Source organism: Macaca mulatta, chromosome 16, assembly GCF_049350105.2.
Source record: "Macaca mulatta isolate MMU2019108-1 chromosome 16, T2T-MMU8v2.0, whole genome shotgun sequence".
In the NCBI taxonomy this organism is placed as follows: Eukaryota; Metazoa; Chordata; class Mammalia; order Primates; family Cercopithecidae; genus Macaca; species Macaca mulatta.
Genome location: NC_133421.1, coordinates 65,855,993 through 65,883,424, shown reverse-complemented (window position 1 = coordinate 65,883,424; position 27,432 = coordinate 65,855,993). Strand labels below are relative to the sequence as shown.

The following is a 27,432-nucleotide window of genomic DNA, read 5'->3' as shown; positions in this document are numbered from 1 at the left end:
GAATATGATGGACTCTCAGGGTTGACCGAGTGTAGAGAGAGAACTCTTTCTGGAGGTGTGGACTGGAGCAGCAGGGATCAGACAGCCCAGAGTGGAGCAGTGGGAAGCTGTGGAATGCGGAAAGGGAGTTTGAGGGGGTGTGGCTAGGGGAGGGCTGCCCTGCAGGAGCCTCAGAGCTGTGGCCAGAACCATGGCTGGGAAAGAGAGGTGAGGGGATTGATACACAGGCCCCGTTCTTCCTGTTCTCCATCTTCCGCTGCTGCCTCCTGATGGATGGCTGATTCCAATGGGGCAGCTGGAGGGAAGGGAGACAGTGACGCAGGGATCAGCCTTCCAGGTACAGAGCAGGGCAGAGGAGGGTGGAGAGTGGATCTAAGGATCCAGGGAGAATTATCAGCACAACCAGTGACTGGGCAAGGGGGGCACAAATACGAGCCAGACCCCAGCCTCGAGGAGCTCACTGGCTGGTAGAGGGGACAAGAGCCAATGAATTCTCACCCATATAGGGAGAGGACAGTGCCCGAGAGAGGGTCAGGTAAAGCAACAGAGGAGCTCAGAGGAGGAAGAGTGTGTGCCAGGGATCACACAGGCCTGAAGGAAGAAGTGATGTATGAGTCCCACGTTACTGCTATAACAAGTAGTGGCAAACTCAGTGGCTTAAAACAACACAAACTTACTATCTTCTAGGCCTGGAAGTCAGAAGTCTGAAATGGACTTTATGGGCTAAAATCAAGGTGTCATCAGAAATGCTTTCCTTCTAGGGGCTCTGCAGGAGAATCTGTCTCCTGGCCTCTTCCAGCCTCCAGGGGCTGCTTGCCTTCCTTGGCTTGTGGGACCTTCCTCCTTCAAAGTGCCTCACTCTGACCTCTGCTTCCACGGTCCCAGCTCCTCTCTGTGACCTTGACTATCTTGCCTGTCTCTTACAAGGACCCTTGTGATTACCTTGGACTCAATAGGATAATCCAGGATAACCCAACCCCCATTTGAAGATCCTTAATGTAATCACATCTGCAAAGTCTCTTTCTGCCATGGAAGGTACATACTCACAGGTTCCGATTGGCACATCTCTGGAGGGCCATTATTCTGTCTACTCCAGGCAATGGTGAAGAGGCAGAGTTTCAACCTGTAATGGCCGAGGGGAAGGACCCTGGAGATGGATGGGATAGCCTGAGTAGAGGCAGGCATTTGAGAACCTAAGCACCATGGCCAGCACTTGTGTGAAATTGCAGGAAGACTGTGATTTTGGGGGACAGGGCTGGAAAGCCTGCCTGGACATGGCCAGTGCCTTACTCCATTTCCAAATACATGCAGTTGGCCTCTGAGGCTGACTGGCAACCGTCAGTGCCTGTGGAATGGCGGGGCTGGCGGGGGCCCTCCTGGATGTGAGGTGAGACTTGCTGTTCAGTGTCCATCCCTCCCCGACCCACCCTTCTCCAGGCCCAGCATGGCTTTATTCAGGATCTGCATGGTGAGTCGGACTCTTGCAGTTGTCCCCTCTGTGAGGCCCTCCATTGGCTTGTCTCTTATCCACCCACAGCCCCACTGCCAACAGGCCCGCAGGCAGCACCAGTCCCCTCCCCTGCCTTCCCCAGACTCCAGACCTTTGACTCTCTCCCAGTGTTATGCCTCCAACACACTGAACTGCTCCTTGAACTCCCTGCATTGTCTCACCTGGCCAGGCCATTTCCCACAGCTTTCCCTGTGCCAGAAACACCCACCACCTGAGCCCTTTTCTTTCCACTCCTCATTCTTCAAGTCTCAGTTTTTTGGAAGAACACTTTCCCCTTCCCTCCACCCTACTGCACAGGGAGCAGTGAGCGACTCCCACAAAAATCTTTTTTTTTTTTTTTGAGACATGGTCTCACTCTGTCACCCAGGCTGGAGTGCAGTGGTGTGATCATGGCTCACTGCAGCCTCAACCTCCTGGGCTCAGGTAATCCTCCCACCTCAGCCTCCTGAGTAGCTGGAACTACAGGCACACATCACCATGCCCTGATAAGTTTTTGTAGAGATGTTACCCAGGCTGATCTTGAACTTCTGGACTCAAGCAGTCCACCTGCTTGACCTCCCAAAGTGCTGAGATTATAGGTGTGAGCCACTGTGCCTGTCCTCTCACAAAATCTTTTATAAAAACCCGTACCTGGCCAGGTATGGTGGCTCATACCTGTAACCTCAGCACTTTGGGAGGCCGAGGCAGGCAGATTGCTTAAGCCCAGGAGTTCAGGACCAACCTGGGCAACATAGAAAGAACATGTCTCTAAAAAAAAAAAAAATTGGCCCAGGCATGGTAGTGCATGTCTGTAGTCCTAGCTACCGAGGAGGCTGAGGCGGGAGGATCACCTGAGCCCAGGAGTTTGAGGCTGCAATGAGCTAGGATTGCGCCACTGCACTCTACCCTGGGTGACAGAGCAAGACCCCGTCTCAGCAAACAAACAAACAAACACACAAAAAACCCCAAAAACAAAACAAAAAGCTCTTCCCAGCCCACACGTGCTGAGTGGTTGTCTCCTGCGGTGATGATTGACACATGCCATTTAACCTTCACGTTGCTGTAATAGCTATTGATTTTATGGAGTGCCAGATACTGTGCTTCACACCTGATTTTTCATTTATTCCCCCGAAAGCCCTCTGAGGTTGGTGTTGTTAGCCTCATTTCAGAGGCGGGGACACTGAGGCTCTGACAGGTGAGGTAACAGGCATTGCACGACATGGCTTTGAAATAAAATGGTGGCTGTCTGAATCAAACCCAGGCCACCCTGGCTCCAAGGCTCAGGCCCTAAACCACATGCCACACTGGTGTGATTATGGTCCATGTTTTATAGGGGAGTAAACTGGAGCTTGGGGAGGTGAATACCTGGGCCTGGCTAATGAGTGGCTCTCACCCCAAGGTGTGGCTCTTTTCAAAGGCCAGGCCTGTCACTGCCTTGGTACATGGTCACTTATTAATCTTACCTGCTACACTATACTGCTGGGCCTCTGTTTTTTTAACTATTTGTATAGATCCTTCCCTCCCCCACTCTTCCCTCTCCCATCTGCAGGGAGCTTGCTGGGGGCCTGGCCTGAGTCTCTTTTGTCTCGAATTCTGCATGTGGCATAGGGCCTGGCTCAGAGCCCATGCACAGCACACGAGTGAATGAGGGAATGAATGGTGTTTCCTGGGCATGGCTTTGGGCAAAGCAAGAAACTGCTCAGAGTGGCCATCTGCAGCCAGCAGATCCAGAAAGACTGAGGCTGTGAGCTCCTGCAGGGCCTGGGCCTGGGGTCCCAGCACCCCCCAAACCTCTTGGCAGATCTGAATGCCCAAGTTAGGTTTTGTTTTTTTACAAATATATAACTTTGTACTGAATTATGCATGTATTACTTCTTCCCCAATATATATGTAATATATATTATATAATGTATAATATATAATTGTTATGTTATATATATTATATATAATATATAATTCTGTATAATATAATATGTAATATATTAATATATTTGGGAAGAAGTAATACATACATAATTCAGTACAAAATTTTAAAAGTACAAAGGATATTCAGCAAAACATTAGTCTCTCCATTCTTTGAATGCAGTCTCTCAGCTCCCTTCCCAGAAGCATCCCCTGCTATCTCACTTGCTTGTGTATCCTTCTAAAAAAACCAGTGCATTTACCAACATAGATGTGCATATCTTCTTCCCTGGCACACACATAAAAATAATAGCAAACTGTCTACATTACTGCACCATCTTACATTTTCACTTAATAAAACACTTTGAACATCTTTCCTATCAATACTATGCAGAGCTGCCTCATTCTTTTTGATGGTGGCACAGTATTCTATTGCATAGGTATCATATGTATTTATCGTATGTATCATGTAATGAACATTTGGGCATTTCTGGTCTTTTGCTATTATAAATAATACTGCAGTGAGCCTCCTAGTACTTCATGTCATTTGGCACATGTGCAGAAGTACATCTGAAAGATAAACACCTGTGAGGGAAATTGATAGGTCAAAGAATTATATTAAAAAAAATTTTTTTTTTTTTTGAGACAGGGTCTTGCTCTGTTTCCCAGGCTGGAGTGCAGTGGCACAATCTCAGGTAACTGCAGCCTTGAACTCCTGGACTCAAGCAATCTTCCCACCTTGGCCTCCTGAGTAGCTGGGACTAAGGTGCATGCCACCATTCCTGGCTTAAGATTTTGATACATATTGGAAATGACTGTTTGTAGACCTTATACTACCAGCAATGTGTGGCATGTCCAGTTCCTCATATTCCCAACAAATGGTAAGTTAGCAAACCTTTTTTATCGTTACCCGTCTGACATGTAAATCATGGGATTTCATGGTACTCTAAATTTGTATTTCTCTTCTCGATTAAGGTTGAATGTTTTCATAAGTCTAAATGCAACTCGTAGCTCCTTTTCTGGGAACTGTTTGCTCATATGCTTTGCCCTTTTTCCTGCAGGGTTCTTGGTTTCTTGCTTAGTTATTTGTAGAAGCCCTTTATAAATATTAAAGATATTAACCTTTGGTCTGTGATAAGGGTTGTGAATATCTTCCTGCTTTATTGTCTCCATAAATTGTGTTGCAAGAGTTTCCCAGTTTATCACTTTCCACTTTCACTCTAGTTATTTGCCTTCATGTTCTTATCGCCTCCTATTGTAATCGTCCTCCTATTTCCAGGAAATTTCTCTCACATTATCTGATTTAAAGCCTGTTACCTTCATGAGAGACGAATATTGATATTCCCATTTGTTTGGGGAGGCAATTGTCTGTGGATCTTTTGTATTTCTGCACATCTTGCAATCAGAGGCACTGACGGCTTTTGTTCTGGTCTGTGTTTTCAAGGATGTGTTAGTAGCTCCTTTTGTGGGAACTGTTCGCTCATATTCTTTGCCCTTGGACGATAGAGATGACGTCTTCCTCTGGAAAAGAGGCAGGTTTTTTTTTTCTTTTCTTTTTTTTTTACTGTTCTGTATAATAATAACAATATTTCTCTCTGGAGCAAAGATCAAACAGGTTTTCTTGCAGCCCATCATAAAAAATTTGGTTCCCCAAAGTGTGGAGTTCCTCAGCTGTGATGCAAAACCCATTGTACATGTAGTGTAGCATCCACTAGAGTCAAGCTTTGTGTTGTCCTCATGGTACTTGGGGGGAGGGGGCTACTTGCTTAAGCTTAGTTTAGTAAGGCACAAAGCTGGGATTTGAACCCACAGCTCTTTGCAACATAAAGTTCAAGTTGCTTGCTGTGCTGTGAGTCTTTGTCTCTGACCCAGGGTCTCGTGTCTTCTGCCAGCATCCATAAAACTGTGGCAGGACAACTTTTTAACTTGCAAAAAGAGTAAAATTTTTGACCTTTCAGTTCTTGGCAATTTGGCAGCTGTGCCAAGTGAGGCTTTGATCACCTGCATCCAGGGTCACCCAGACAGAAAGCAGCAAAACTAGGTGTCTAACCTCACACTGCAAGCTTTAGTTATGCTAACGTGGACTTCCTCTATTAGCAGGTAAACGGCCCACAGCTAGGCTTCTTTCAGCCACTTTATCTTGCTTTCAGCTTACCCACTTTCGGCTTATCCGGGCCTCGCTCCCTCACTCAGGGTGCCCTCCATCTTTGTCCCTCTCCCATATCTCATGGATCTCATGCGTCAGGCTAGTGGTTCTCACACTTCAGTGAGCCTCAGAATCACCTGGAGAACTTATTAAAAATTCAGACTTATTAAAGATGCAGGTTCATTCACAAAGACTCAATTCAGTAACCCTGGCTCCCCTCCCCATGAGTTCTGTCCTGAGGGTGGAAGGACCACACACTGAGTTCCTGCTGTAGAGAACCGGCTGACCCTGAGAATTTGTGAGCAGGGATTTGATCAAAGCTGGCTTGAGACAGATGAGCCTGGTGCTGGGGTGAGTTGCCAAGAGAGGTCAGCTCTGGGGGAGGTGGCTGTGGTCCTTGGGTCTTGAGGTGATAAGGTGATGATGAGGGGAGCGGCAGAGGGAAGGAGTGAGGGGATGCTGGGATAGGGCTGCAGACCCAGCTGGGCGATAGCCCTGTGTTTCCAGCCTCAGGGCTTCCTGCACCTGCTGTCTGACTCACCTGGTACTTTGCATGTGTCATCTCCTGGCTCAAACAATCACTGTTGGCTTCTGCAGGAAAAAAATAAAAAATCAAATCTGGTGGCTTGACCTGTGAGGTCCTTTGTTGTCTGATTCGAAGCAGCTCTGCAGCCTCTGCTCCCCGATTTTCCTTTGGCACAGTGGTTAGACCGCATGGTGCAGGCCCAGACCCTGTGGGTTCAAATCCCAGTTCTGTGCCTTACCAAAATAAGCTTAGGCAAGTTTAATTTCCTAGTTGGCAAAATGGGAGTGATGACAGTGTCTATTGCATAGGGGAGCTTCGATGATTTAAAAAAGTTCATGGATGCCACTTACTTGAACAAAGTTAGGCATAGAGGAAGAGGCCAATACATTTGGCCTGTCTTTGTAAGATTTCTTTTTTACTGGAACTTCCCACTATCTGCCACCTCCATGTCCTCACTCCAGGCACCATTTACTATGGCTCACCCTAAGACTATGCACGGCTCCCTCCTCCAGGGCGCCCTCCCTGCTTACCCAGGCCTTGGTGTCTCATTCGGGGTGCCCTCTGTCTGAGCTCCAGCAGCCCCGGGTCTGTGTCCCTCCTCTGACCCTGGCCTGCCTCCTGCCTTTGTCAGGAGCCTATAGTGTTTACCTCTTTCTCTTCCCCGAGCTCAGGTCGTCCCCTGGGAACAGACACCCTGGGTCCCCTGCCTGCTGGTTTCTGCTGAGCGGGACACCAGCTGTGAGACTTTAGGCAGGCGGAGGCCCCATTCTGTCTCAGTTTTCTGACCTACACAAACTGCCGGAGGTAGGTTAAAGCCTGTGTTTGAGCTTTAAAAGGGGGAGAATCTTTGCTGAAGCAAAATCTCACAGAAAGCTGAGTATATAAAACCAGTGTGAGTGCATGTGTGAGAAGGCCTGCGAGTGTGTGAGTGTATGTGTGAGCATGTGTCTGCATGTGTGCATGTCTGTATGAGTAGGTGCGAATGCTGTGTGAGGTGTGTAAGTGTGTGTGAGTGTGGCTGGTCACAGCAGATCCGCTCAGCTCCCACCTCCCTGCTTAGGGCTCAGCAGGCGAGGCTTGAAAATCTCTGGGCTAGAAGATTTCTGTGCCCCCATCCTACCAGTGTAGGAGTTTTGTCTAAATCATCTTGCTGGGATTTTAGATGTTTATTGTGTTTCTTTTTCCTTTTTTTTTCTTTTGAGACAGAGTCTTGCTGTGTTGCCCAGGCTGGATTCAGTGGCTTGATCTCGGCTCACTGCAACCTCCGCTTCCCAGGCTCCAGCAATTCTTCCTGCCTCAGCCTCCCTAGTACCCACTCCCTAGGCGCCCACCACCACGCCCAGCTAATTTTTTAGAGATGAGGTTTCGCCATGTTGGTCAGGCTGGTCTTGAACTCCCGATCTCAGGTGCTCCACCTGCCTTGGCCGCCCAAAGTGCTGGGATTACAGGCACAAGCCACTGTGCACGGCCGAGAAGAGGCTTATTATGTTTCTTCACAGTCGAGGTGAGGGTAAGGATGAGGTAATATGGACACGGCAGGAACGGGAAACTTGGGGTACCTGAAGCCTCCTCTCTTCTCCCCATGCTCCAGCCCTTTCTTCTGAAGCCCCAGACACGGATCTCCCTGTTGGGAGGTGTTTGTTTGGTTTCTGTGTGCCAGGTCCTCATTGTATGTTTACTGAGCAAGGACAGATATCTCTGGTGGATCTTCTCATCCCCACAGGCTCCAGCCCTAATCCCAGGCAAGGCCTTTGGAGGAAGCACTTTCCTCTCCAACTCTAGCACATTCCACTGGAGGGGGAAGGGTCTTGGCAGGACTGAGCCAGGGCAGGGCAGAAGATGCTTCCTGGCACTGTGGTGCCTCCCTGGTGCTGGCCTGGCTGGTAGGCCTTGGGTCGGTGCTTGGGCAGCCTAGTGAGGGCTGACGCTGGCACTGGGTAGTTCGTGCCTGGAATGGACGTGAGATGCCTAAGGAAGCCAGTGAGGCTTTGTCTTCTGTTAATACTCTGTGTGTGTGTCTTTGGGGTGGGGTGGTGTTCCCTTTCAACTGACTTCAAAAAGCCCTTCAGATACCAGACCCCTGTCATGGGATCAGGCGTCACCTGCTCTTCCTTGGGGCAAAGGGGATCTCCCCCGTTCTCCCTCATCTCCCCCTGAGTCCCCAGACCCAGGCATTCCTGGTGTTCCCAGCTCCTGGCAGCCCATCTCACTATGCAATTCTCTGTGGTTTCTGCCTGATGAATGTTTATCCTGCAGCCGGTTGGAGCCGGGATGAGCAGGGCCTCGGCATCCTGTCTCCAGAGCAGCTCTGAAGCTCCTTCCAGCTGCTATTAGGAATGCCCCTTCTCCCCCAGACTCCTGCTCACCTGGTCCAGAAACTCACTCACCTGACCACCCCTCCCCCAAGTCTGCAAGGCCCCGCTTGCCAGCCTAAAGCCAGTGGAGCCTGGAATGAGTCAGAGTTGAAAATAATAAGCACTCCCCTCAACCCATGATAGAGGTGAGAAGTGCTCACTGCTGCTTTTTTGAAAACGTGGAAAACACAGATCTTCATTAGAAATCATCTGTCTCTTGGCCGGGCGCGGTGGCTCATGCCTGTAATCCCAGCGATTTGGAAGGCTGAGGTGGGTGGATCACTTGAGGTCAGGAGTTTGAGACCAGCCTGGCCAATATGGTGAAACCCTGCCTCTACTAAAAATATAAAAATTAGCTCAGTGTGGTAGCAGGCACCTGTAATCCCAGCTATTCAGGAGGCTGAGGCAGGAGAATCACTTGAACTCGGGAGGTAGAAGTTGCAGTGAGCCGAGATTGCGCCACTGCATTCCAACTTGGGTGATGGCGTAAGACTCTGTCTCAAAAAAAAAAAAAAAAAAGAAAGGAAAAAGAAAGTCACTTCTTTTCATAGCAACCCCTAACTGTGGGCTCCATCTGTGAAGGCAGGGCCCAGGCGGACACAGCCCTTGTCCATCCCCTCCCTCAGCGGGCATCAGCGCTGGGCTGGCAGGATCAGGGTAGAGTCATTGCTTGGTTAGTAGAGACTAATTCTGCCAGAGTGCCTTCCAATACAGATCCAGGAGGGCCCGGGTGTGACTCCTGTCCTTCTGGAGGGGGATCAGCTAAACCACCGTCCCAGATCAGCTTCCTGACTGCAAATGCGAGGCTCACACTTTAACCAGGAGCCATGCAAGATTCTCTCCTTCCCTTGTCCTCCCCATGAATCATCAGCCTGACCTGTTGGCTCTGCCCTGGAGATATCCCTTGCACCAGGCCACTGTTCCTGAAGTCCTCTGATGTCTCCCTGGAACAAGCCCCCAGTGTCTCTCACCTGGACTCTGTTAGAGCCTCTTATTAGATCTCCATCTCCCTGGGCCCCACGGTCTATTCCACAGGGAGTAGCTAGGGGCTGGGAGGGCATCCCAGTGCTCCTCTGCTCAGAGCACCATTACTCTCAGGATAAAAGCCAGTGCCTCCATTAGACTGCAGACACCGAGCGCTTTGTCCTGGCCTCCCCTGGGCTCATCTCCTGCACACCCTCATTCTGGCTCACCCCTCTTAACTGCTGGGCCTGCTTGGTGTTCCCTGAACAGACCAAGCTCCTTCTTCCTTAGGGATTTTGCCTCTGCTGTGCCCTTGGCCTGGAATGATCTTCCCTGGGGGTCTGAGGGCTCCTTTGCCTCATTCAGGTCTCTGTTCATGCGTCACCTCCTCAGAGAGGCCTTCCCTGATCACCCCTCAGTGGCCTTCCCTGCTGACCCCCTCCCTGGCTTTGCTATTCTGCCCCCTACCCCCAAATGAAAGCCCCAGGAGGGCAGGCAGCTTTCGACTGCCCTGCTCTTGAAGCCCAGAGTCTAGAAGGTGCCTGGCACACCGAGGGTGGACCATAATTCGTGTTAAATGAAAAAAAAAAAAATAAATAAAAGGGCTTCAGGAGAAGGCTCCATTTTGGCAAATAATCATTAAAAGTTTACTATGCTGGAGTCAGCCCTGGGGCTGGGAATCCAGGCAGGCACCTGGACATTTCCTTTCTCTCTGTCCTGTGTCTGGCACTCTCCCTGCCCCAGTCCAGATGGAATGGGTCACAGCTTGAGGTGGGGCGGAGGCGTCAAATGAGGCCCAAATTGAGTAGGGCAGGGCAAAGGTCGAGAGAGACACCCCTGGCTAAGATCGGTGTGGGGGAGGGGAGCCTCCCTGTGTGGAGTGAGCCTGAGCCTGCTCACGTCCTCCACTTCAGGGAGAGAGAGTGAGGAGGAAGCCAGGCCCCTGTCTTCGCAGGCTGTGGAATGTGGCACCTGAGGGAAGCTGGCCCCTGGACCAGGGACTATTCCCTGCAAGACTCGGCTCTCCCTCCCCACCCACACCATCTGCCCTGGTTCCGGTCAGGCTGGTTTTTCCTCCCCTGAGGACTCGGAGAGGAACACCAGGGGCCATCCTGACCTAGCTTACTTGCCCTGCCCTCCCCCTTTCCTGGGTTTCCACTTCTCAGGAAGCCTCTGAGATGGGCTGCAGCCCAAATGGCCAGACCTGGGCTGTAGGGAGGTTCAAGTCCCGAGAGCATCAGCCTCCTGACCCGAGGGCGGCTTTGGGCTGCTCATGACGTGGCCAGCGCTGCCCTGTCCCGGCTGCTGGGCTCTTCAAGACGGTGAATAGGATTCTTCCCCATCTGGGCAAGAGTCAGGCTCCCCAAGAGATGGATGGGTCCCAGGGCTGGGGGATGGTGGTGGCAGGGGTCTTGCTTAGCTGAGACTGTCCAGGACTCGGCCAGCATCTCTGGTACACAGCAGTGCTTTGTGCAGGGTCCTTGTCTTTCATCACTCCCATTTGTCATCAGGTCATAACAGCATGTCTTGTCTCTGTCCTTTACTCTCTAGCCCATCACTATGGCTAGGTTCAGACCCTCTCCTCTCTAGCATAGACTATTTTAAAAGACCCTAGACTGGATTCTTTATCCCTGGTCATCCCTGCTTCCCTTGACACATCAACCCATTCACCACACAGAACCCACATCCCATCCCTGATGAAAATGACTTTCCATGGTCTTGCAGCTCCGCCACAGCTGACCTTGTCCTCAGGGTCCCCCTCCCCTCCCCTCCTGCCATGGCCCAACCATATTGAATTGCCAGTAGTCTCCCAAGCTGGGCCTGGTTACTCATCTCGTCCAGGCCCCCATTCTCTTTACTCTTCTGCCTGAGAAACACCTACTGGTCTGTCAGCTTCTTGCTCAAGGGCCATGGCTCTGTAACTAAACAGCTCTCAATGCCCCCGGCAGACATAATTCCCAGCGTCTACATACTTGATTGCATTGCTTGTTTTGAGGCATAAATGCTACTGGCTCAATAGCTCTAGCCTGATGGCCCACATGGTGGCTCCCACTCCAGCACCCCTAAAGATCCTCCAGCTATTTCAGAAAGTCCCCAGGGCAATGCCTCACATGTGCCCACAAGGTGGCTACTGTCTTGCATAGAATACCCTGTGCTCTGCCATCAGCTGTAGCTCTACAAGTCTATGCCACCACCTGGGAAAGCCTTGTTGCTTATTGTGAGAACACCCAGGGGAGCCAACTTCAGATGCTTCCAGACCATGGATCCTTGGAGAGCCAGAGTGGGAGTGGCTTTCTTCAGGTGTAAGTCATTGGCCGCAAGGAGCTCTCCCTGTACTCAGACTCTTCCAAAGTTCTTCTTGTCCCTTTCGCCTTCTTGCTTCATAAAGAAGTAAAACTAGCCTGGCGGACCCAAGGGTGGAAGCAGGAGCATAGAAACCCTTTCCAGGGTCTCTCTTTTCCTCACATCGAATTCTCCCTCTTCCAAAACTTCCTCTCTCATTTCTCAATTCAAGGCTAGGGTTGGTGTGGATGAGCGGAGACAGTGATGTCAATGGTGAGGGTAGGGAGGGGAAGAGGGTATTGACTATATTAAATATGGCTAGTTCTAAATGTCCTTGGTTTAGTGTTACTTAAGAAATTATTTATTTTAATTAATAAGAAGTACACAAATACATTTAATTAACAAGAAATACACAAATACATTCTTATAAAACTTAAAACCATAGAGATTACGCTTAGGTTCCTGTTGGCTTACCATCCTTCAATTCCTTCCTTATCTATGCATATATTCATACATATTCATATGGGCCTTAGCAATAAGTCATCTTTTGAGTGTATGTTGACATGAATTGATCATGTTAAGGTTGTTGCTCTCCAACTGGATTTACTGTACCCAACAACTAGTGTTTTTTTTTTTTTCTTTTGAGATGGAGTTTTGCTCTTGTCACCCAGGCTAGAGTGTGATAGCTCCATCTCAGCTCACTACAACCTCTGCCCCCCGGGTTCAAGCAGCTCTGCCTCAGCTTCCTGAGTAGCTGAGATTACAGGCACCTGCTGCCACACCTGGCTAATTTTTGTACTTTTAGTAGAGACGGGATTTCACCATGTTGGCCAGGCTGGTCTCGAACTCCTGACCTCAGGTGATCCTCCCACCTTGGCCTCCCAAAGTGCTGGGATTACAGGCGTGAGCGACCGTGCCCGGCCCAATAACTAGTTCTTTAGGGTTTTCAATGTCACTATTCATTGTCATTCCTCATTCCACTTCATTTCTAGTCCTCCACAGCATGGATGTTACATAGTTACTCACCACCTCCCTGCCATTAGTGATTGTGTCTGCACTACAGCAAACAATGCTGCACAGGGCATCCTTTTATCTGTCTTCCTCAATACATGGGCCAGGGTTTCTTTTGGGTGAACGTGAAGAGTGGAACTAATGGCTCATGGGATGCGTGAATGTTAAAAAATGACGACATTGTCAAATTGCCCTGCGAAGTGGTTACTACAACCCACCTCCCACCAATGTGTTTGAGGAGGTTCATTTACTCCCAGCTTCCCTACGCTTGACATCATCAAACTTTGTGAGCGGGCCAGTCTAATCAGGAAAAGTTAATCTCCTGTCTTCTCCTGAATTGGGGAGAGGGGGTCCCCTGGCTGCCTTAGTTGGGTAGGGGTGTGGGAGGGGGCCTGGTGCTGTTGACAGAAACCTCCAGCCAGCCCTGCTTGTGGCCCCTCTTCCACTTTTCCTCTCCAAGTCTGTGGTGCTCCAATTCCTGAACTTCTCTAGAGTATGTTGAAAATGTGCTTGCTTCTCATGGACTTCCTGCTTTCTCCTCTGTTGACCCCTTCCTAATCCCCCAAACCCTAGGTCTCAGCTTTCTCTCATCTTCTGTGTTACCATTTTTGAGCTTTAAAGCTTTTGTTGACATTTCTCATCTTTGGCCCTCCCTCCTTCCTTTCCTTTCCTTTCCTCTCCTCTCCTCTCTCCTCTCCTCTCCTCTCCTCTCCTCTCCTCTCCTCTCCTCTCCTCTCCTCTCCTCTCCTTTCTTCCTCCCTTCCAGCTGGGTCTCACTCTGTCACCCAGGCTGGAGTGCAGTGACACAGTCTTGGCTTTCTACAGTCTCCACCTTCCAAGCTCAAATGATCCTCTTACCTCAGCCTCCTGTGTAGCTGGGACTACAGGTGCACACAACCATGCCCAGCTATTTTTTTGCATTTTTGGTAGAGATGGGGGTTTGCCATGTTGAGACTAGGCCAGTCTCAAACTCCTGAGCTCAAGGAGTCTGCCCGCCTCAGCCTTCCAAGGCGCTGGGATTACAGGCATGTGCCACTGTGCCTCGCCTCTTCTTCCATTTTCTTAAAATACTCCTTAACTGTCATATCATAGCAGGGTTTCAGGAAAGAGTGAAAATTGATGTAGCTATTGAACCTATCACATTTCACCAAAGCTAATACACTTCTATACTCCCCCTACCAGATTGTCAGCCTCTTAGAGGCAGGAAATGTTTGTATTTACTTCTGTGCCCTGGCCCCTGGCAGCATGCATAGCACAGAAGCAGCCCTTGATGGATGTTCACTGAATGAATGGAGGAGCGGGTGAGGAAGCACCTGGTGCTGGTGGTCCCTGGGGAAGGGGAGGGCGTTCAGGTAAGGAGCTACTAATCGACAGGACATGCAAGCTCATGAAGTTTTCCACTCATTTACCTTTCCTCTCCTCCAGGTTATGAACAGAGCCTTCTGCTTTGCTCATGGACATTAGTCTGTCTCCTCTGCTAGGCTCAACTTGGAGGAAACTTGCTTGAATGGCCCGTTGACTGACCAAACAAATAATTGTATATGGGAACAGGCAGGGCAAGTTGGGATCTTGGCATATGATACAATGCCTTTCCCAAATTGGTGGCTTTTTCTCCAGGGCAACAGAAGAAGGCACCTTGACCCCTTTCTCATGAGAAGAGGGCAGCATTAGCGATCGGGACTGTGGCTTGAGGGAGTTAAAGATTTTGGCCCAAATACCCAGTCCACTACTTATTTGTGTGACCTTGGACAAGGTATTAACCATTTTGAGTCTCAACTTTCTTGACCGTAAAATGGGGACAATAATACTTAATTAACATGATTCATTGAGGTAATATATGCAGAGTGTTTTAGCATGGAGCCTGGCCCAGTAGATGTTGGCTATGATTATTTACTGTGTTATTATTACCTTGGTCATCATTATTCTTGTTGCCATTATCACACCATGCCATTCTATCCAAGGACTAGGTCTCTCACCCCCAGCTTCTTTCCTGTGATCTCCAACCACTATATCATTTCTCCTGGGATGATGAAAGCTCCCCTACCTTTAACCTCTCCACTCTGGGAACCACCTGCATCTGCTGAAGGGTAAGAAGCTTCGTGCTTATGTCTGAGTGGAGATGCAGAGAGGGCCTCAGCCTCAGTGTTAGGAGTTAGAAACGAATTCCAGATCTGCCACAATTCCGTCAGTTGAATCATCATGTGACCCCAGGAAAGTCACTTTGCCTCTCTGAGCACCCTGGGGCTGGACTGGCGTTTTCTGTAATTCATGGGTTATTAATAGATATTTAAAGATTCCATGGTCCAGTACATTTGGGAAATACTGGTTAAAGAAAGTTAAATAATAACACTTGTAGCCAAAATTATAGTAACAAATACTATATAACAACAACATTATATAATAATAATAATAATGCTGTTTGAGTGCTCACTATTTGCCAGGTGTTGTGATAAACCTTTTACAAGCACCATTACATTTATTACTTGAAGCAGCCCTCTGAAATAGGTATCCTCCTCCTCATCATCATTATTATCATCTCTATTTTACAAATGAGGAACTGAGGTTTCCTAGGCTTTTGGTACTGTGCCTTGTGAAACTCCAAAAGAGAGTCAGAGAGAGCAGAGTTTCTGATCTTACTTGACAGGGATCATCTCTTTTCCTACAGGGATCCTATAGTGCTGGGGTTCTGTAGAATCAAGTTGGGGAAGGCTGGGCAGGATCCTGCCTGGGATTGCTTTGAGCTCACTGTTCCATACCCATCACTTCCGACCCTCTGTACCCCTCTTCTGCAGACCCCAGACCTGAGACTGGAGACATGAACTTTGGATGGGTGCTCCTCTGACCAGGTTCTGCCCTCCTGAAGCCAGAGGCTGACAGGAGCCTCCTGGTTGTGAGCACTGTTTCCTGAATGGGAGCAGCAGCTTGACCCCCAGTTCCATCTCTGGGTAGGGCAGCCTCTATAGACAGTTCTCCTGAGTTCTTGAGGAATCAGAAAGTGCCAAAGGCCACATAACTCATGGCCAGGCACTGTTTCTGGCCAGAGAGAGGGAACAAGGCATTCTCCCTGGCCCAGCCAACAGTTCAGTCTGGGGTTGACTGCCCTTGGAACTGGCATGATAAGATTTTGAGGGAAGGCACCCAGTGGAGTTGTTTTGGGGGCTGAGACTTCCTTGGAAGGGAGAGCAGGGCCTCCGTCACTCTTGACTAATGGTCAAGAAGCTGGAGGCCAGAATCTGTTACTCCTGGCTGTGGACCTTCGGCAAGTTCCTGCCTCTCACCATGCCTCTGTTTCCTCATCTGTAAAATAGAGATAAGAATAACCTTTCCACTGGGCTGCTGTGAGGATCCAATGAGATCCGAAAAGGCCTTGTAAACTGTGCTACCCTATAGTTAACTGTTCTTCTGTTTATGGTCTTAGAGTAGGGGGCTGGGACTCCAAGTGCCTCTGAAGGCTAGGGAGCTCAGAACACCTTAATATTATGAGTAGAACTTTGATTCTACTCTTTGCCCTTTAATACAAAGTCCCTCCCCAGACCATGCTATTAGGCCAGAAAAACAAAGCTGCCTATTGGGGCTTGGTGTGCATGGCAACTATCTGGTCAACCTCCCCTTCTCCCTAACAAGGAGCAGGCCTCCTCCTCAGGGCCAGATAAGGGAGTGACTCAGAGCAGACCAGTCCCAGGGCGCTGACTTTTATGGCTGGTCTTGGACTCCTCTTTTTCCCTCTTGGGCTCTCCAAAGACCTTCAGTCTTCCTGCAACTGATTCACTAAACAGCCTCAGACTGGCCTTCATGAGGGCTCAGAGTGGTTCCTGGTGGGTTAGGGGTGTGTATTTATGGGGTTTCCTGCCCCAGTTCCAGGATGAGTTGGCAGCTAAAAGATAGTTTGCTGGGAACTTAGGTTTCTGAGGCCGGAGACAAGTCTCCACCAGTCACAGGTGACCCAGGCGATAATACACAGAGAGGAGGGCTGAGCTGGGCCACCCCTCTTTTCATGAGGGGAAACTGAGGCCCAGAGATGGGCAGGGACTGGCCTGTCTCCCTTAACACCTTCTCAGGAGGGCCTCTGTTCCAAGCCTGGGTGAATGCTCTGCCATAAGGACAAGAAGGAATCATGGGGAGAGTTCTGGGGACAGGGGGTCATTGGGGACAGGAACTGGGGTGAGGCTGTTGCAGCACCCTGCAGTGCCTGGCAGGGGGCATGGCCCTCCAAAGAGATCCAAAAAGGCGGGTGGAATTGTTGAACAGAACAAGGGGTGGGGCTGTGTGGGGAGGAAGGCCCTGCCTCTATTGTCAAAACCCTTATCTTGTGCCCGGGCACCTTGGTGTTGCTCTGCCCAGCTCATTCAAGCACTCGTCTTTATACAAGGATGAGGACATGCATTCAGCAGCCCTCTGACAAGGAGGGCAGGGATTCATCCTATTTTTGCCTTTCAGTGGCAGATGCTAAATGCCTCAAGGGCAAGTTACTGGCCTCTCCCAGGCTCTGCTTCCTCATCTTGGAAATATTAAAGCAGCCCAATACTCATGTGGTTGAATGAATGCATGCTTTGGGGGATGGAAGGGAGGGGATTATCCTGGTGGCCAGGGACGAGTGGGCTTTGAGAGTTCCAGAGTGGGGGTCAGGCTGGAGCCTGGTGTTGCAAAGGTGCCAGCTGCCAGAACTGCTCCCTGCAGCTGTTCTCAGGAGTCTGTTGTCACCTGGGGCACTGAATAGCAACAGCAGGGTGAGGCAGCTTTGTCTTGGGAGGGCTGGGTTCATGCAGCTCAAAGTGCCCTCATCCGGAAACTGTGCTTTTGTCAGAGGGGACTAAAGGGGAGTTGGGCATGGGTGTTCCTAAGAAGCGGTTCTGAGAGGCTGTAATCTCCAGTGGAGGGCGGGAATCTGTGAATGCACTTTGTGGGGGCGGGGGTGGGCTGGTTAGGATCGCAAGCAAGGGGCTTTTAACAGGGAGTACTCTGAATGGTTATTCACTGGGGCTGGGCACGCCTGTAATCCCACGCCTGTAATCCCAGCACTTTGGGCAGCCGAGGCGGGTGGATCACTTGAGGTCAGGAGTTTGAGACCAACCTGGTCAACATAGTAAAACCCTGTCTCTACTGAAAATACAAAAATTAGCTGGTCGTGATGGCGCGCTCCTGTAATCCCAGCTACTCGGGAGGCTGAGGCAGGAGAATCGCTTGAACCCGGGAGGTGGAGGCTGAGGCAGGAGAATCGCTTGAACCCGGGAGGTGGAGGCTGCAGTGAGCCGAGATCACATCACTGCACTCCAGCCTGGGCTACAGAGAGAGACTCTGTCTCCAAAAAAAGCAAGAACAAAATCACTGGGTCGGGGGTGTGCAGGAATATGACCCCAGAGGGACTGTAATGCCCAGTGGTGTCAAACTCTGGGTGATCTAAAAGGGTCAGAACGTGGCTTCCAGGGACAGGGGTGTCTAAGTACGTCCCTGATGGGGGAAAGTCCAGAAGAGGGTCTGCAGAGCGAGAGTGGGGGCGCGGTGTGGGTCGGAGCTTCTGCGCGGACCGGGGCGGGGCAGCTCTGGAGGGCAGGGGCCTCTGGTCTCTGGGAGGGGAGGGAATTGACCAATGGGGAGAGCGCCCATATTTGCTCTCAGGAGGCTGCAAATTCCTCAGGGCTCAGATATCCGCCCCTGACACCATTCCTCCCTTCCCCCCTCCACCGGCCCCGGGCATAAAAGGCGCCAGGTGAGAGCCTCTCCGCTCTTTCCGCGAATCGCAGCGTCTGGGACCAGGGTCGCTCCGTCCGTGCTCCGCCTCGCCATGACTTCCTACAGTTATCGCCAGTCGTCGGCCACGTCGTCCTTCGGAGGCCTGGGCGGCGGCTCCGTGCGTTTTGGGCCGGGGGTCGCCTTTCGCGCGCCCAGCATGCACGGGGGCTCCGGCGGCCGCGGTGTGTCCGTGTCCTCTGCCCGCTTCGTGTCTTCGTCCTCCTCCGGGGGCTACGGCGGCGGCTACGGCGGCGTCCTGGCCGCGTCCGACGGGCTGCTGGCGGGCAACGAGAAGCTCACCATGCAGAACCTCAACGACCGCCTGGCCTCCTACCTGGACAAGGTGCGCGCCCTGGAGGCGGCCAACGGCGAGCTGGAGGTGAAAATCCGCGACTGGTACCAGAAGCAGGGGCCCGGGCCCTCCCGCGACTACAGCCACTACTACACCACCATCCAGGACCTGCGGGACAAGGTGGGCGGAGGCCCGACCGCGGGAAGTGCAGTGCACCTGCCGCGGAAACCCAGCCCCGCGGGCCGGGCGAGGTTCCAGGAGGGGCGGCTGGCGGGAGTCCGTTAGGACGTGGGAGGGTCCACAGGTGGGGCCGAGTAAAGGGGGACAGGAGATGTGCGGGACAGGACCTCGGGGCTGGATGCAGAGGCCGGGGTGGTGGAAAGGGGAGGGAACTGGGCAGGGCAGGTAAGTAGGTGGGGCCTCCGGAGGCGGCGGGGGCAAGGTCTGAGCGCCGGGAGGAAGAAGGGGCGCGGGTCAGCGAGGCCTGAAGAGTGGGGAGAAGATGGGACCCGGCTGTAGAGTGCCCAGAGGTCTAGGCCAGGGGCCGCGCTGCCGCAGGAAGATGCGAGAGTTTAGCTTTGGTGATCTGGTCCACCCGGGGCCAGTCTTGCCCCCCTACCACCGCAGCATGGGGCCTCCTGCATTCCGTTTCTCTGGCCGGAAGGGTCTGGTGTTCATCCCTCTCAGGCTTTGGCCTCCTCCCACTCTCCGGCCCTGGGGCCCGTTCCTTTAGGAAGAATGGGAGAGCCGGTCGTGGCCCCTGGGCGGGGTAAAGGAGGGAGGCTTGGTAAACCTCTGCTCGGGAGGACCCGGTACAGCGGCAGCTCCCTGTGGGAGAAAGAACGGATCTGCGTCACAGGCTCTTACAGGGGAACCCTAAGGGGCCTGAGGGGTAGGGCTTGGTCTCCACCCGCAGGGAAGGAGAAATTTATCGGGTCGTGAAGAAATGTATCAGAAGCCATGGAACATTTACAGCCGCACACGCTGGGTCCCCCAACACACAGATCCCCAAAATATTTTCCAGTGCTGTACTCGTGGCATAGACCCAGACCTACAGAACAGGAGGAAGCGCTAGAGATGTCAACAGCCAACAAAAACAGTGCTTTACACATGCAGTTTCAATTTAAAATCACACAATTTAAAATGTTAAATTAAAATTTAAAATTACACAATTTAAAATTAAAATTTAAAATTACACAATTTAAAATTTTAAATTAAAATTTAAAATTACACAATTTTAAAATTGTGACCTACAGGGGTTAGGCACTGTGGCTCACGCCTGTAACCCCAGCACTTTGAGAGGCCAAGGTGGGGGGATTGCTTGAGCCCAGGAGTTCTAGACCAGCCTGGCAAACATGGTGAAATCCTGTCTCTACTAAAAATACAAAAATTAGCTGGGCGTGGTGGTGCATGCCAGTAATCCCAGCTACCCGGGAGGCTGAGGCAGGAGAATCGCTGGAACCCAGGAGGCAGAGCCTACAGTGAGCCGAGATTGCACGATTGCACTTCAGTCTGGGTGACAGAGCGAGACTCTGTCTCAAAAAAAAAAAAAAAAAAAAAAGCCGGGTACGGTGGCGTGTGCCTTGCAGTGAGCCGTACGTGATCAGTGCCACTGCACTCCAGCCTGGGGCAACAGAATGAGACCCTGTCTTCAAAAAACAAAAACAACAACAAAAAAAATTGGGACAATAAGTACATTTTACTATGCCCCCTTACGCGTTCTTTTTCTCACCTCTGTGTGTGTGTGCAAACACACACACATGAATGGGTGAAACAATTCTCACCATACTATGGGAAATCCCCTCTGATATTTTATAACCTATTTTGTTGCATTAAAAAAACTACACAATCGGCTGAGCGTGGTGGCTCACGCCTGTAATCCCAGCACTTTGGGAGGCCGAGGTGGGCAGATCACGAGGTCAGCAGATCGAGACCATCTTGGCTAACATGGTGAAACCCCGTCTCTACTAAAAATACAAAAAAGTTAGCTGGGCATGGTGGCGCCTGTAGTCCCAGCTACTCGGGAGGCTGAGGCAGGAGAATGGCGTGAACCCGGGAGGTGGAGCTTGCAGTGAGCCGAGATCGCGCCATTGCACTCCAGCCTGGGCAACAGAGCGAGACTCTCAAACAAACAAACAAAGAAACAAACAGAAAAACTATACAATCACCACCTGGTGCATTGACTAATGAGTGATGGCCTGCTCTTTGAAAAAACAGAACCCAATTACCTTAATCAATATAAGCTGGCTGTTGTGAATGCGCCCCTTAGGTCAGAAAGACCTCAGGTTGGGGTGAATTTGGATGAGGCATCATCCTAAACTTTATAGTTTCCACCTCTGTAAGATAGGAGTACACGCTGACCTAGCAGTGAGGTTCCAGAAGCTATAAAAGATGAGATACAAAGTGCCTGGCACATAATAGATACTCAACAAATGGGATTCTCTTCCCTGGGGGCAAAATGTGCTTTGCGTAGTTGGAGGGGAGTGTAGGGGGGACAGGTATAGATAAGATCTCCCCCGCATCTGGTTTATAGACCTTCTTCAGGCCATTTAGAGTTTCATTGCACACAGGTCTCAGAGATTTCCTCCCCAGGCTTGCCTTCCTGCCCTCCCCCGCCCATGCCCCCCTGGCTCCAGTGTTTCCTCCTGCCCTAGCTCCTGGGCATGGACTATTTCCAAGGCCTCCCAGAGAGTGGGCAAATGGGCGGCAGATGTTGGCTAGGGTTTTGGTCTCTAGGGAGCTGGGGTATATTCATTTGCTCCCCTCTCTCTTCTGGGAAGAAAGCAAGTGGGCAGTGCCTGTGTGTTGAACTGGTGCCAACCTCTGCCTCTGTCTTCCAGATTCTTGGTGCCACCATTGAGAACTCCAGGATTGTCCTGCAGATCGACAATGCCCGTCTGGCTGCAGATGACTTCCGAACCAAGTGAGTGTCTCTGCCCTGGGTGCTGCAGAAGCCGGGACCTGGGTAGGGGTTGGAGGCTTTGGAATCTGCCCTCACCTAGCCTAGCTGGCCTGAAGCTAACCCCTTATGGACTCCTGAAATCTGGGGAGGTAGGGAAGTCTTCAGAGATGCCGGGGAAGCTCTGCCTGGCTGCAACTATTTCCTTTGAAAGGTTTGAGACCGAGCAAGCTCTGCGTATGAGCGTGGAGGCCGACATCAACGGCCTGCGCAGGGTGCTGGATGAGCTGACCCTGGCCAGGACTGACCTGGAGATGCAGATTGAAGGCCTGAAGGAAGAGCTGGCCTACCTGAAGAAGAACCATGAGGAGGTGGGTTTCAAGCTGGGTCTTTCTTCCATCCTTCCCTAACCTCCCAGGGCTGAAGACTCTTTTATTCTGTATTCTCTGACCATGGTAACACTTGGTGCACCCTCACCATGGCCCTGGGTGTGGGATTATGGATCCCAGGGTTCCAAGAGGAATCAGTGATGACCCAGTCTGTCCCCCAGTGCTAGTTACTAGGTCTGTACCTGAAAACTAAGCCCCTTTGGCCTGAAAGGTGGGGAAGTGACCTGGGCCAGGCCCAGCGGGGTCTGGGCCCTGACATGCCCATCTCTGCTATATCTTTTCAGGAAATCAGTGTGCTGAGGGGCCAAGTGGGAGGGTGGGGAAGTGACCTGGGCCAGGCCCAGCGGGGTCTGGGCCCTGACATGCCCATCTCTGCTGTATCTTTTCAGGAAATCAGTGTGCTGAGGGGCCAAGTGGGAGGCCAGGTCAGTGTGGAGGTGGATTCGGCTCCGGGCACTGATCTCGCCAAGATCCTGAGTGACATGCGAAGCCAATACGAGGTCATGGCCGAGCAGAACCGGAAGGATGCTGAAGCCTGGTTCACCAGCCGGGTACGCAGAGGGAAGCAGGCACCCTTTGGGGGTTGGCAAGGGGAGGGCTTCGTGTTCCCTACGTGAAGGTCTGCCTCAGTGCTTATTTCCTCTTCCTCCTCTCTATGCAGACTGAAGAATTGAACCGGGAGGTGGCTGGCCACACGGAGCAGCTCCAGATAAGCAGGTCCGAGGTCACTGACCTGCGGCGCACCCTCCAGGGTCTTGAGATTGAGCTGCAGTCCCAGCTGAGCATGGTATGTGTCCCCCTGCTTCCCTGTGCAATGCACACTTATGCGCTTACAGCCTAGGGCAACCTGGCTGGTGGCTGTGCCCACGCCCTGTCTGGTAACCAGGCTCTGCTGAGTCACCCCCCCCCCCACCCTCAGAAAGCTGCTTTGGAAGACACACTGGCAGAAACCGAGGCGCGCTTTGGAGCCCAGCTGGCGCATATCCAGGCACTGATCAGTGGTGTTGAAGCCCAGCTGGGTGATGTGCGAGCTGATAGTGAGCGGCAGAATCAGGAGTACCAGCGGCTCATGGACATCAAGTCGCGGCTGGAGCAGGAGATTGCCACCTACCGCAGCCTGCTCGAGGGCCAGGAAGATCACTACAACAACCTGTCCGCCTCCAAGGTCCTCTGAGGCAGCAGGCTCTGGGGGCTTCTGCTGTCCTTCGGAGGGTGTCTCCTGGGTAAGGGGATGGGAAGGAAGGGACCCTTACCCCTGGCTCTTCCCCTGACCTTCCAATAAAATTTTATTGTCCAAGGGAGGAAGGATGTTCGATTTGTTATTTCAGCCCATGGAGAAATGGGTTAGGCCTTGGCCGTGTTTAGGTTTTATTTGAACCAAAGTTCACTCTGTCCCAGGAAAGCGGGGGGAGGATACTCACATACTTTGCCTGTAATGGTAATTCCTGTTTGCAGAAGCAGAAGGCTTCATTTATTCAACCTGTTCCTTAAAATAACCTTGTGAAATAAGCGTTGCTTCCTTTTTACAGAGGTAAACTAAGGCTCAGAGAGGTGAAGTGGTTTGTTCTATATGTAGCTACTCTAACGCATGGCAAAGGTGGGATTTGAAATTGTTTTTGCTTCCAGATTTAGTTTTCTTTCTACTCCCCGGGGGGTTGAGGTATCTGTGTGAAATTTATTGAACACATACTATGTGCCATTGAATAAAAAACAGCCCTAAAAGGTAGTGTGAGCTGCATGTTATAGATCAGGAAATAGGCTCAGAGAGGTTCAGTAACTTGTCCAAGGCCACACAGTGACTACATGGTAGAGCCAGAACTAGAACCTAAGTTACCTGATTCTTAGCCCATGGTGCCATCCCCAGCCAGGTGGTCTCCTGGAGTTGATGCCCCTGGTGCCCATCTTGCTGACATTCCAGTCTCGCTCCATAGGAAGGCTCAGGCTGGGGATCCCTAGGGGCAGTTCCTCCTGACACATTTCTCCACCTCACCGAAACGGGATTTGGGGCCAGGCATCCTGCTTGGAGCAAGGCTGGGGAGGCTGTACCTGTCAGTGTGTGTTGTGTGTGTGCATGCACTAACACATTCACCCATTTTTGGGGCAGCCCTGCATAAGCCCTTTAATGCCCACCAGCCCATACCTGGGCCCAGAGCCTGGAATGGGACCCAGCAGTGACCCAGACCTCCCAAAGAGACCCCCAACTTGGCTTGCCTGGGGCCTGCCCTGGGCCAGCAATAGAACGAAGTCCCAGCTTCCTGGTACAACTCTGCCCTTGGGTGGGTATGGCCCTGCTCCTGTGGTTTACAGTTCAGCTGCCAAGAACTGAGGCCAATTCAAGGTAAGGAAGAGGCCCCAAAAGAAGTCCCACTTCTTCCTGGTGGAGAGGTGAGGGCTGCAGGCCCAATCCTGTGAGTAACGGGGACAAGTGAGGGATATTAGTTCCACACCCCATGCTGCCAAATGTACTCAGCACCCTGCTAAGGAGACCGGAGACCCCATCATGGCCATGGCCCGAAGGAGGAGCTGTTTCCTCCATTTCCTGTGGGTCTCAGGTTGATTATGAACATGTAACCCCAGAGCCCCCCTGCTGTAGCCTGGACTGGGACCCCCTTCTGCCCCCTCCCCAGCTGTCCTGTTCTGGCCTCCAGCACCCACAAACCCCCACCCCCCACTTAACTTCTCAGGAAGCCTTGGAGTTAGAGGGAGAGGCCTGGCTGCACCCCCAGCTGGGACTGCCCAGAAGCACCTGTCCCTGCCCATGAAAGCCTCCCTTGTCATAGCTGAAACCTTCCCTCTGCCTCAGGGGCCCCTGGAATGTGGCTGTGGGGCGGGGTCTGGGCCCACATAGGTGGGGCAGGTGACTGTCAGGTCTCAGGCCCGAGTGTCAGGAATGAAGCCTTCCTTTGTGTGTGCACTGTGCGGGGTGGGGCTGGACTGGAGACCTGGGATAGGAGAGAGAGGGGAGTGGGGGAGTTGGGGGGAGCGCCTCTACCTCCTGGTCATTGTGGCCACTTCAGTCTGTTGAGCATTTCCTGTGAGTCATCTTGCTCCATCTGAGAGTCAGGCTGGGCTGGAGTTATTCCCATTTTCCTGATTGGTAGACTGAGGATCAGGGAGAGGAGGGTCATTACCCAAAGCCACCCACCTGGTAAACCGGAAAAGAGCGGTTTAAAGGTATGTCTCTGGGCTCCAGGTCACGCCCTCGGTCCGTGGCATTTCCCTGAGGAACAGGGGAGGTGTGGGAGGGTTCTAAGGTTGATGAAGACTTCCTTCTCTTTGTGCCCTCAAATGCTCACTATGGCCCTGAGGCTGGCGGAGTCTGTTAACAGCCCCAGTTTAAATCAGGAACCAGGCTCAGAGACGTTGATTCTCTTTCCACCGGGCTGCACTGCCTCATTCCAAGGAGAAACGGCTGACTCCACAGACGGCCCCATCTGGCTGCAGTGGGCAAAGATCAGAAACTGGCACAGCATCCTGGGCAGGCTGCCTGGGGCAGGGCCCGGGGCTACAGCCTGGGCTGGGGCCAGACAGAGCTTTATCCTCGCAAGGCCATCCCACCTGGGCTAATGAAGAGGCCCCGGGCCCCACCCAGATCTGGAGCCCACGGTAGCGGTTTGGACTGAAACCAGGGGTTTGTGTGTGAGCTGCCGCCCCTGGCCCGGGCCTGTGAGTGTAGGGAAAGCCACCTCGCGGGGCTGCTGGAGGAGAGTCAGGTGCAGAAGGGGATCTGGCTGGGGTCCAGCCCTTCCTCACCCCGGGGTGATGGGCCAGTAATTGTTCTTGTGTTAATTGCTGGGGCCACAATGTCTGCAGAGGCTTTTAATGAGCTCTGGATGATCTGAGTTTGATTATTTTTCTTTCGGAGGAAAAGAAAATACCCTCCCACCATGAGACAATACCACACTGTGTGTGCCCAGCACTGGAGGCCAGGCTCACTGTGGAGCTGGGCGAGAAGGAACCCACCCCCAGCCTTGCTGGCTGGCAGTTCCCCTTGCCAGCCCAGCTCAGATGCAGGAATGTGGAGTCTGCAGGAAGGACTCTTTTTCCCGTGCCCTGTTTGGTTGAGGGTGTGAGGACCTGTTTGAGTCCTGGCTTTGCCCCTTACCACTGGTGCCACCTGGCACAAGTTGCTTCACTTCTCCAAGTTTCAATTTCGTTCTTTCTGAATCTTGGGTGGGGGTCACCCTCTGTTGGGAGGATGAGAAGAGGCGATGGAAGCAAAAGTCCTTTGTGAATCACAAAGTGCAGGGTAGAAGTAAAGGATTATGCTATTACAGCAAAAGAAGAACCTAAGAACACCCTGCGTTGCCCCACGGGCGCTGGCTATGGCAGAGCGATGCCGCTGAGCCGAAGAACATGCTGAGGCTCACAGGGCATGTTCTGATGCCCAATGACAAAGCCCCTCCTGGTGAGGGCACTCAGGCCCAGGTGCTGGTCATGCACCCTGGCCCTTGCATGTCTGGCACCTGGGTGGGGATCCAGGAGGAGGCAGGATGGTGACTGTTGGGCCGCACGGCTTCCCTGGAAGTGAGAGTTGAGAGTGCCCCCGCCACAGGGAAATGCAGACTTAAAAAGGTAAATGTCCACAGTCTCACCGTGGTAATTGGTAGAGTCAGGATTTGAACCCGGGCCTCACAGTCTTACCATGGTAATTGATAGAGCCAGGATTTAAACCCCAGGCCTGAGGGACTCCGGAGCCCTGTCCACTTCACCATGCTGCAACCTGGGCTAGGAATCCTCTTCCTGAGTTTCTGTAAGCCCTGGGGCCAGGTCCGGAGGGCCGGGCCACACCTCCAAGAGGCACTGCCCACAGGTGTCAGTTGTCCCTGGAAAGGTGTCCCTGAGCCGGTGGCAGAGAAAAGGGCTCTCCTGAGTGTTCAACTCCCCATCTTTGTGAAGTGATGCCTTGGTCTTCAAGATCTCCAGTGTCTTCCAGCCTGCCCGCCAATCTCCCATCTCTTCCCTTCCACAGCACTCAGGCACATAGAGCCTTCTGCAGCGGCCCCTCCCCAGCCAGCACTTGACAGGACAGATGGGGGCTAATCTGGCCCTGCTAAGCAGCAACATGCTGCTTGGAACTTGCCCCAGCCTTATCAGCGGAGGTCTGCCCCAACACATCCCAGAAGCGAGCAAAGGTTCAGCGCTATGCAGTTGGCAGGTGTCGGGATCATCAGTCATCCCCTTGTCAGCCCCGAGCCTGCTGGGCTTTTGTGAGGGTGCCAGGGACATAGGCTGGAGGCTGGCAGGAGGGGAGTAGAGGTGGGAGGAGGGGAGTCCATCTGCAGCACCAGGGAAGGGATGGATGCTGGCTCCTCTGGTCACCTCAGCTGGAACACTACTCAAGGTCCCTGGCTCCTGTCCTCCAACTGGGGGTCCTGCATTCCCATCCCCAGAGGCCTCCACTCCCCCTGAGCCCTGCAGTCTCTCACTCACTCACAGGGTTTTGAG

General features: G+C 52.1%; 1 protein-coding gene across 4 annotated transcripts; it reads left to right on the top strand.

The window, feature by feature from the left end:
* Window positions 1-161: 161 nt before the first annotated feature.
* Window positions 162-23,285, top strand: KRT19 (keratin 19). 4 transcript variants are annotated; one of them, XM_077971793.1, is made up of 8 exons: window positions 162-207; window positions 4,041-4,272; window positions 18,375-18,876; window positions 21,537-21,619; window positions 21,810-21,966; window positions 22,374-22,535; window positions 22,646-22,771; window positions 22,904-23,285. In XM_077971793.1, the coding sequence occupies exons 3-8, from the start codon at window positions 18,457-18,459 to the stop codon at window positions 23,156-23,158; spliced, it is 1,203 nt and encodes a 400-aa protein (XP_077827919.1). In that variant the 5' UTR covers window positions 162-207; window positions 4,041-4,272; window positions 18,375-18,456; the 3' UTR covers window positions 23,159-23,285. The 4 variants fall into 4 exon arrangements, with proteins under 4 accessions (XP_077827919.1, XP_077827918.1, XP_014975134.2 ...); XM_077971792.1 differs by having other exon boundaries at window positions 181-337; XM_015119648.3 differs by lacking the exons at window positions 162-207; window positions 4,041-4,272 and adding an exon at window positions 16,351-16,489.
* The last annotated feature ends 4,147 nt before the right edge of the window (window positions 23,286-27,432 follow it).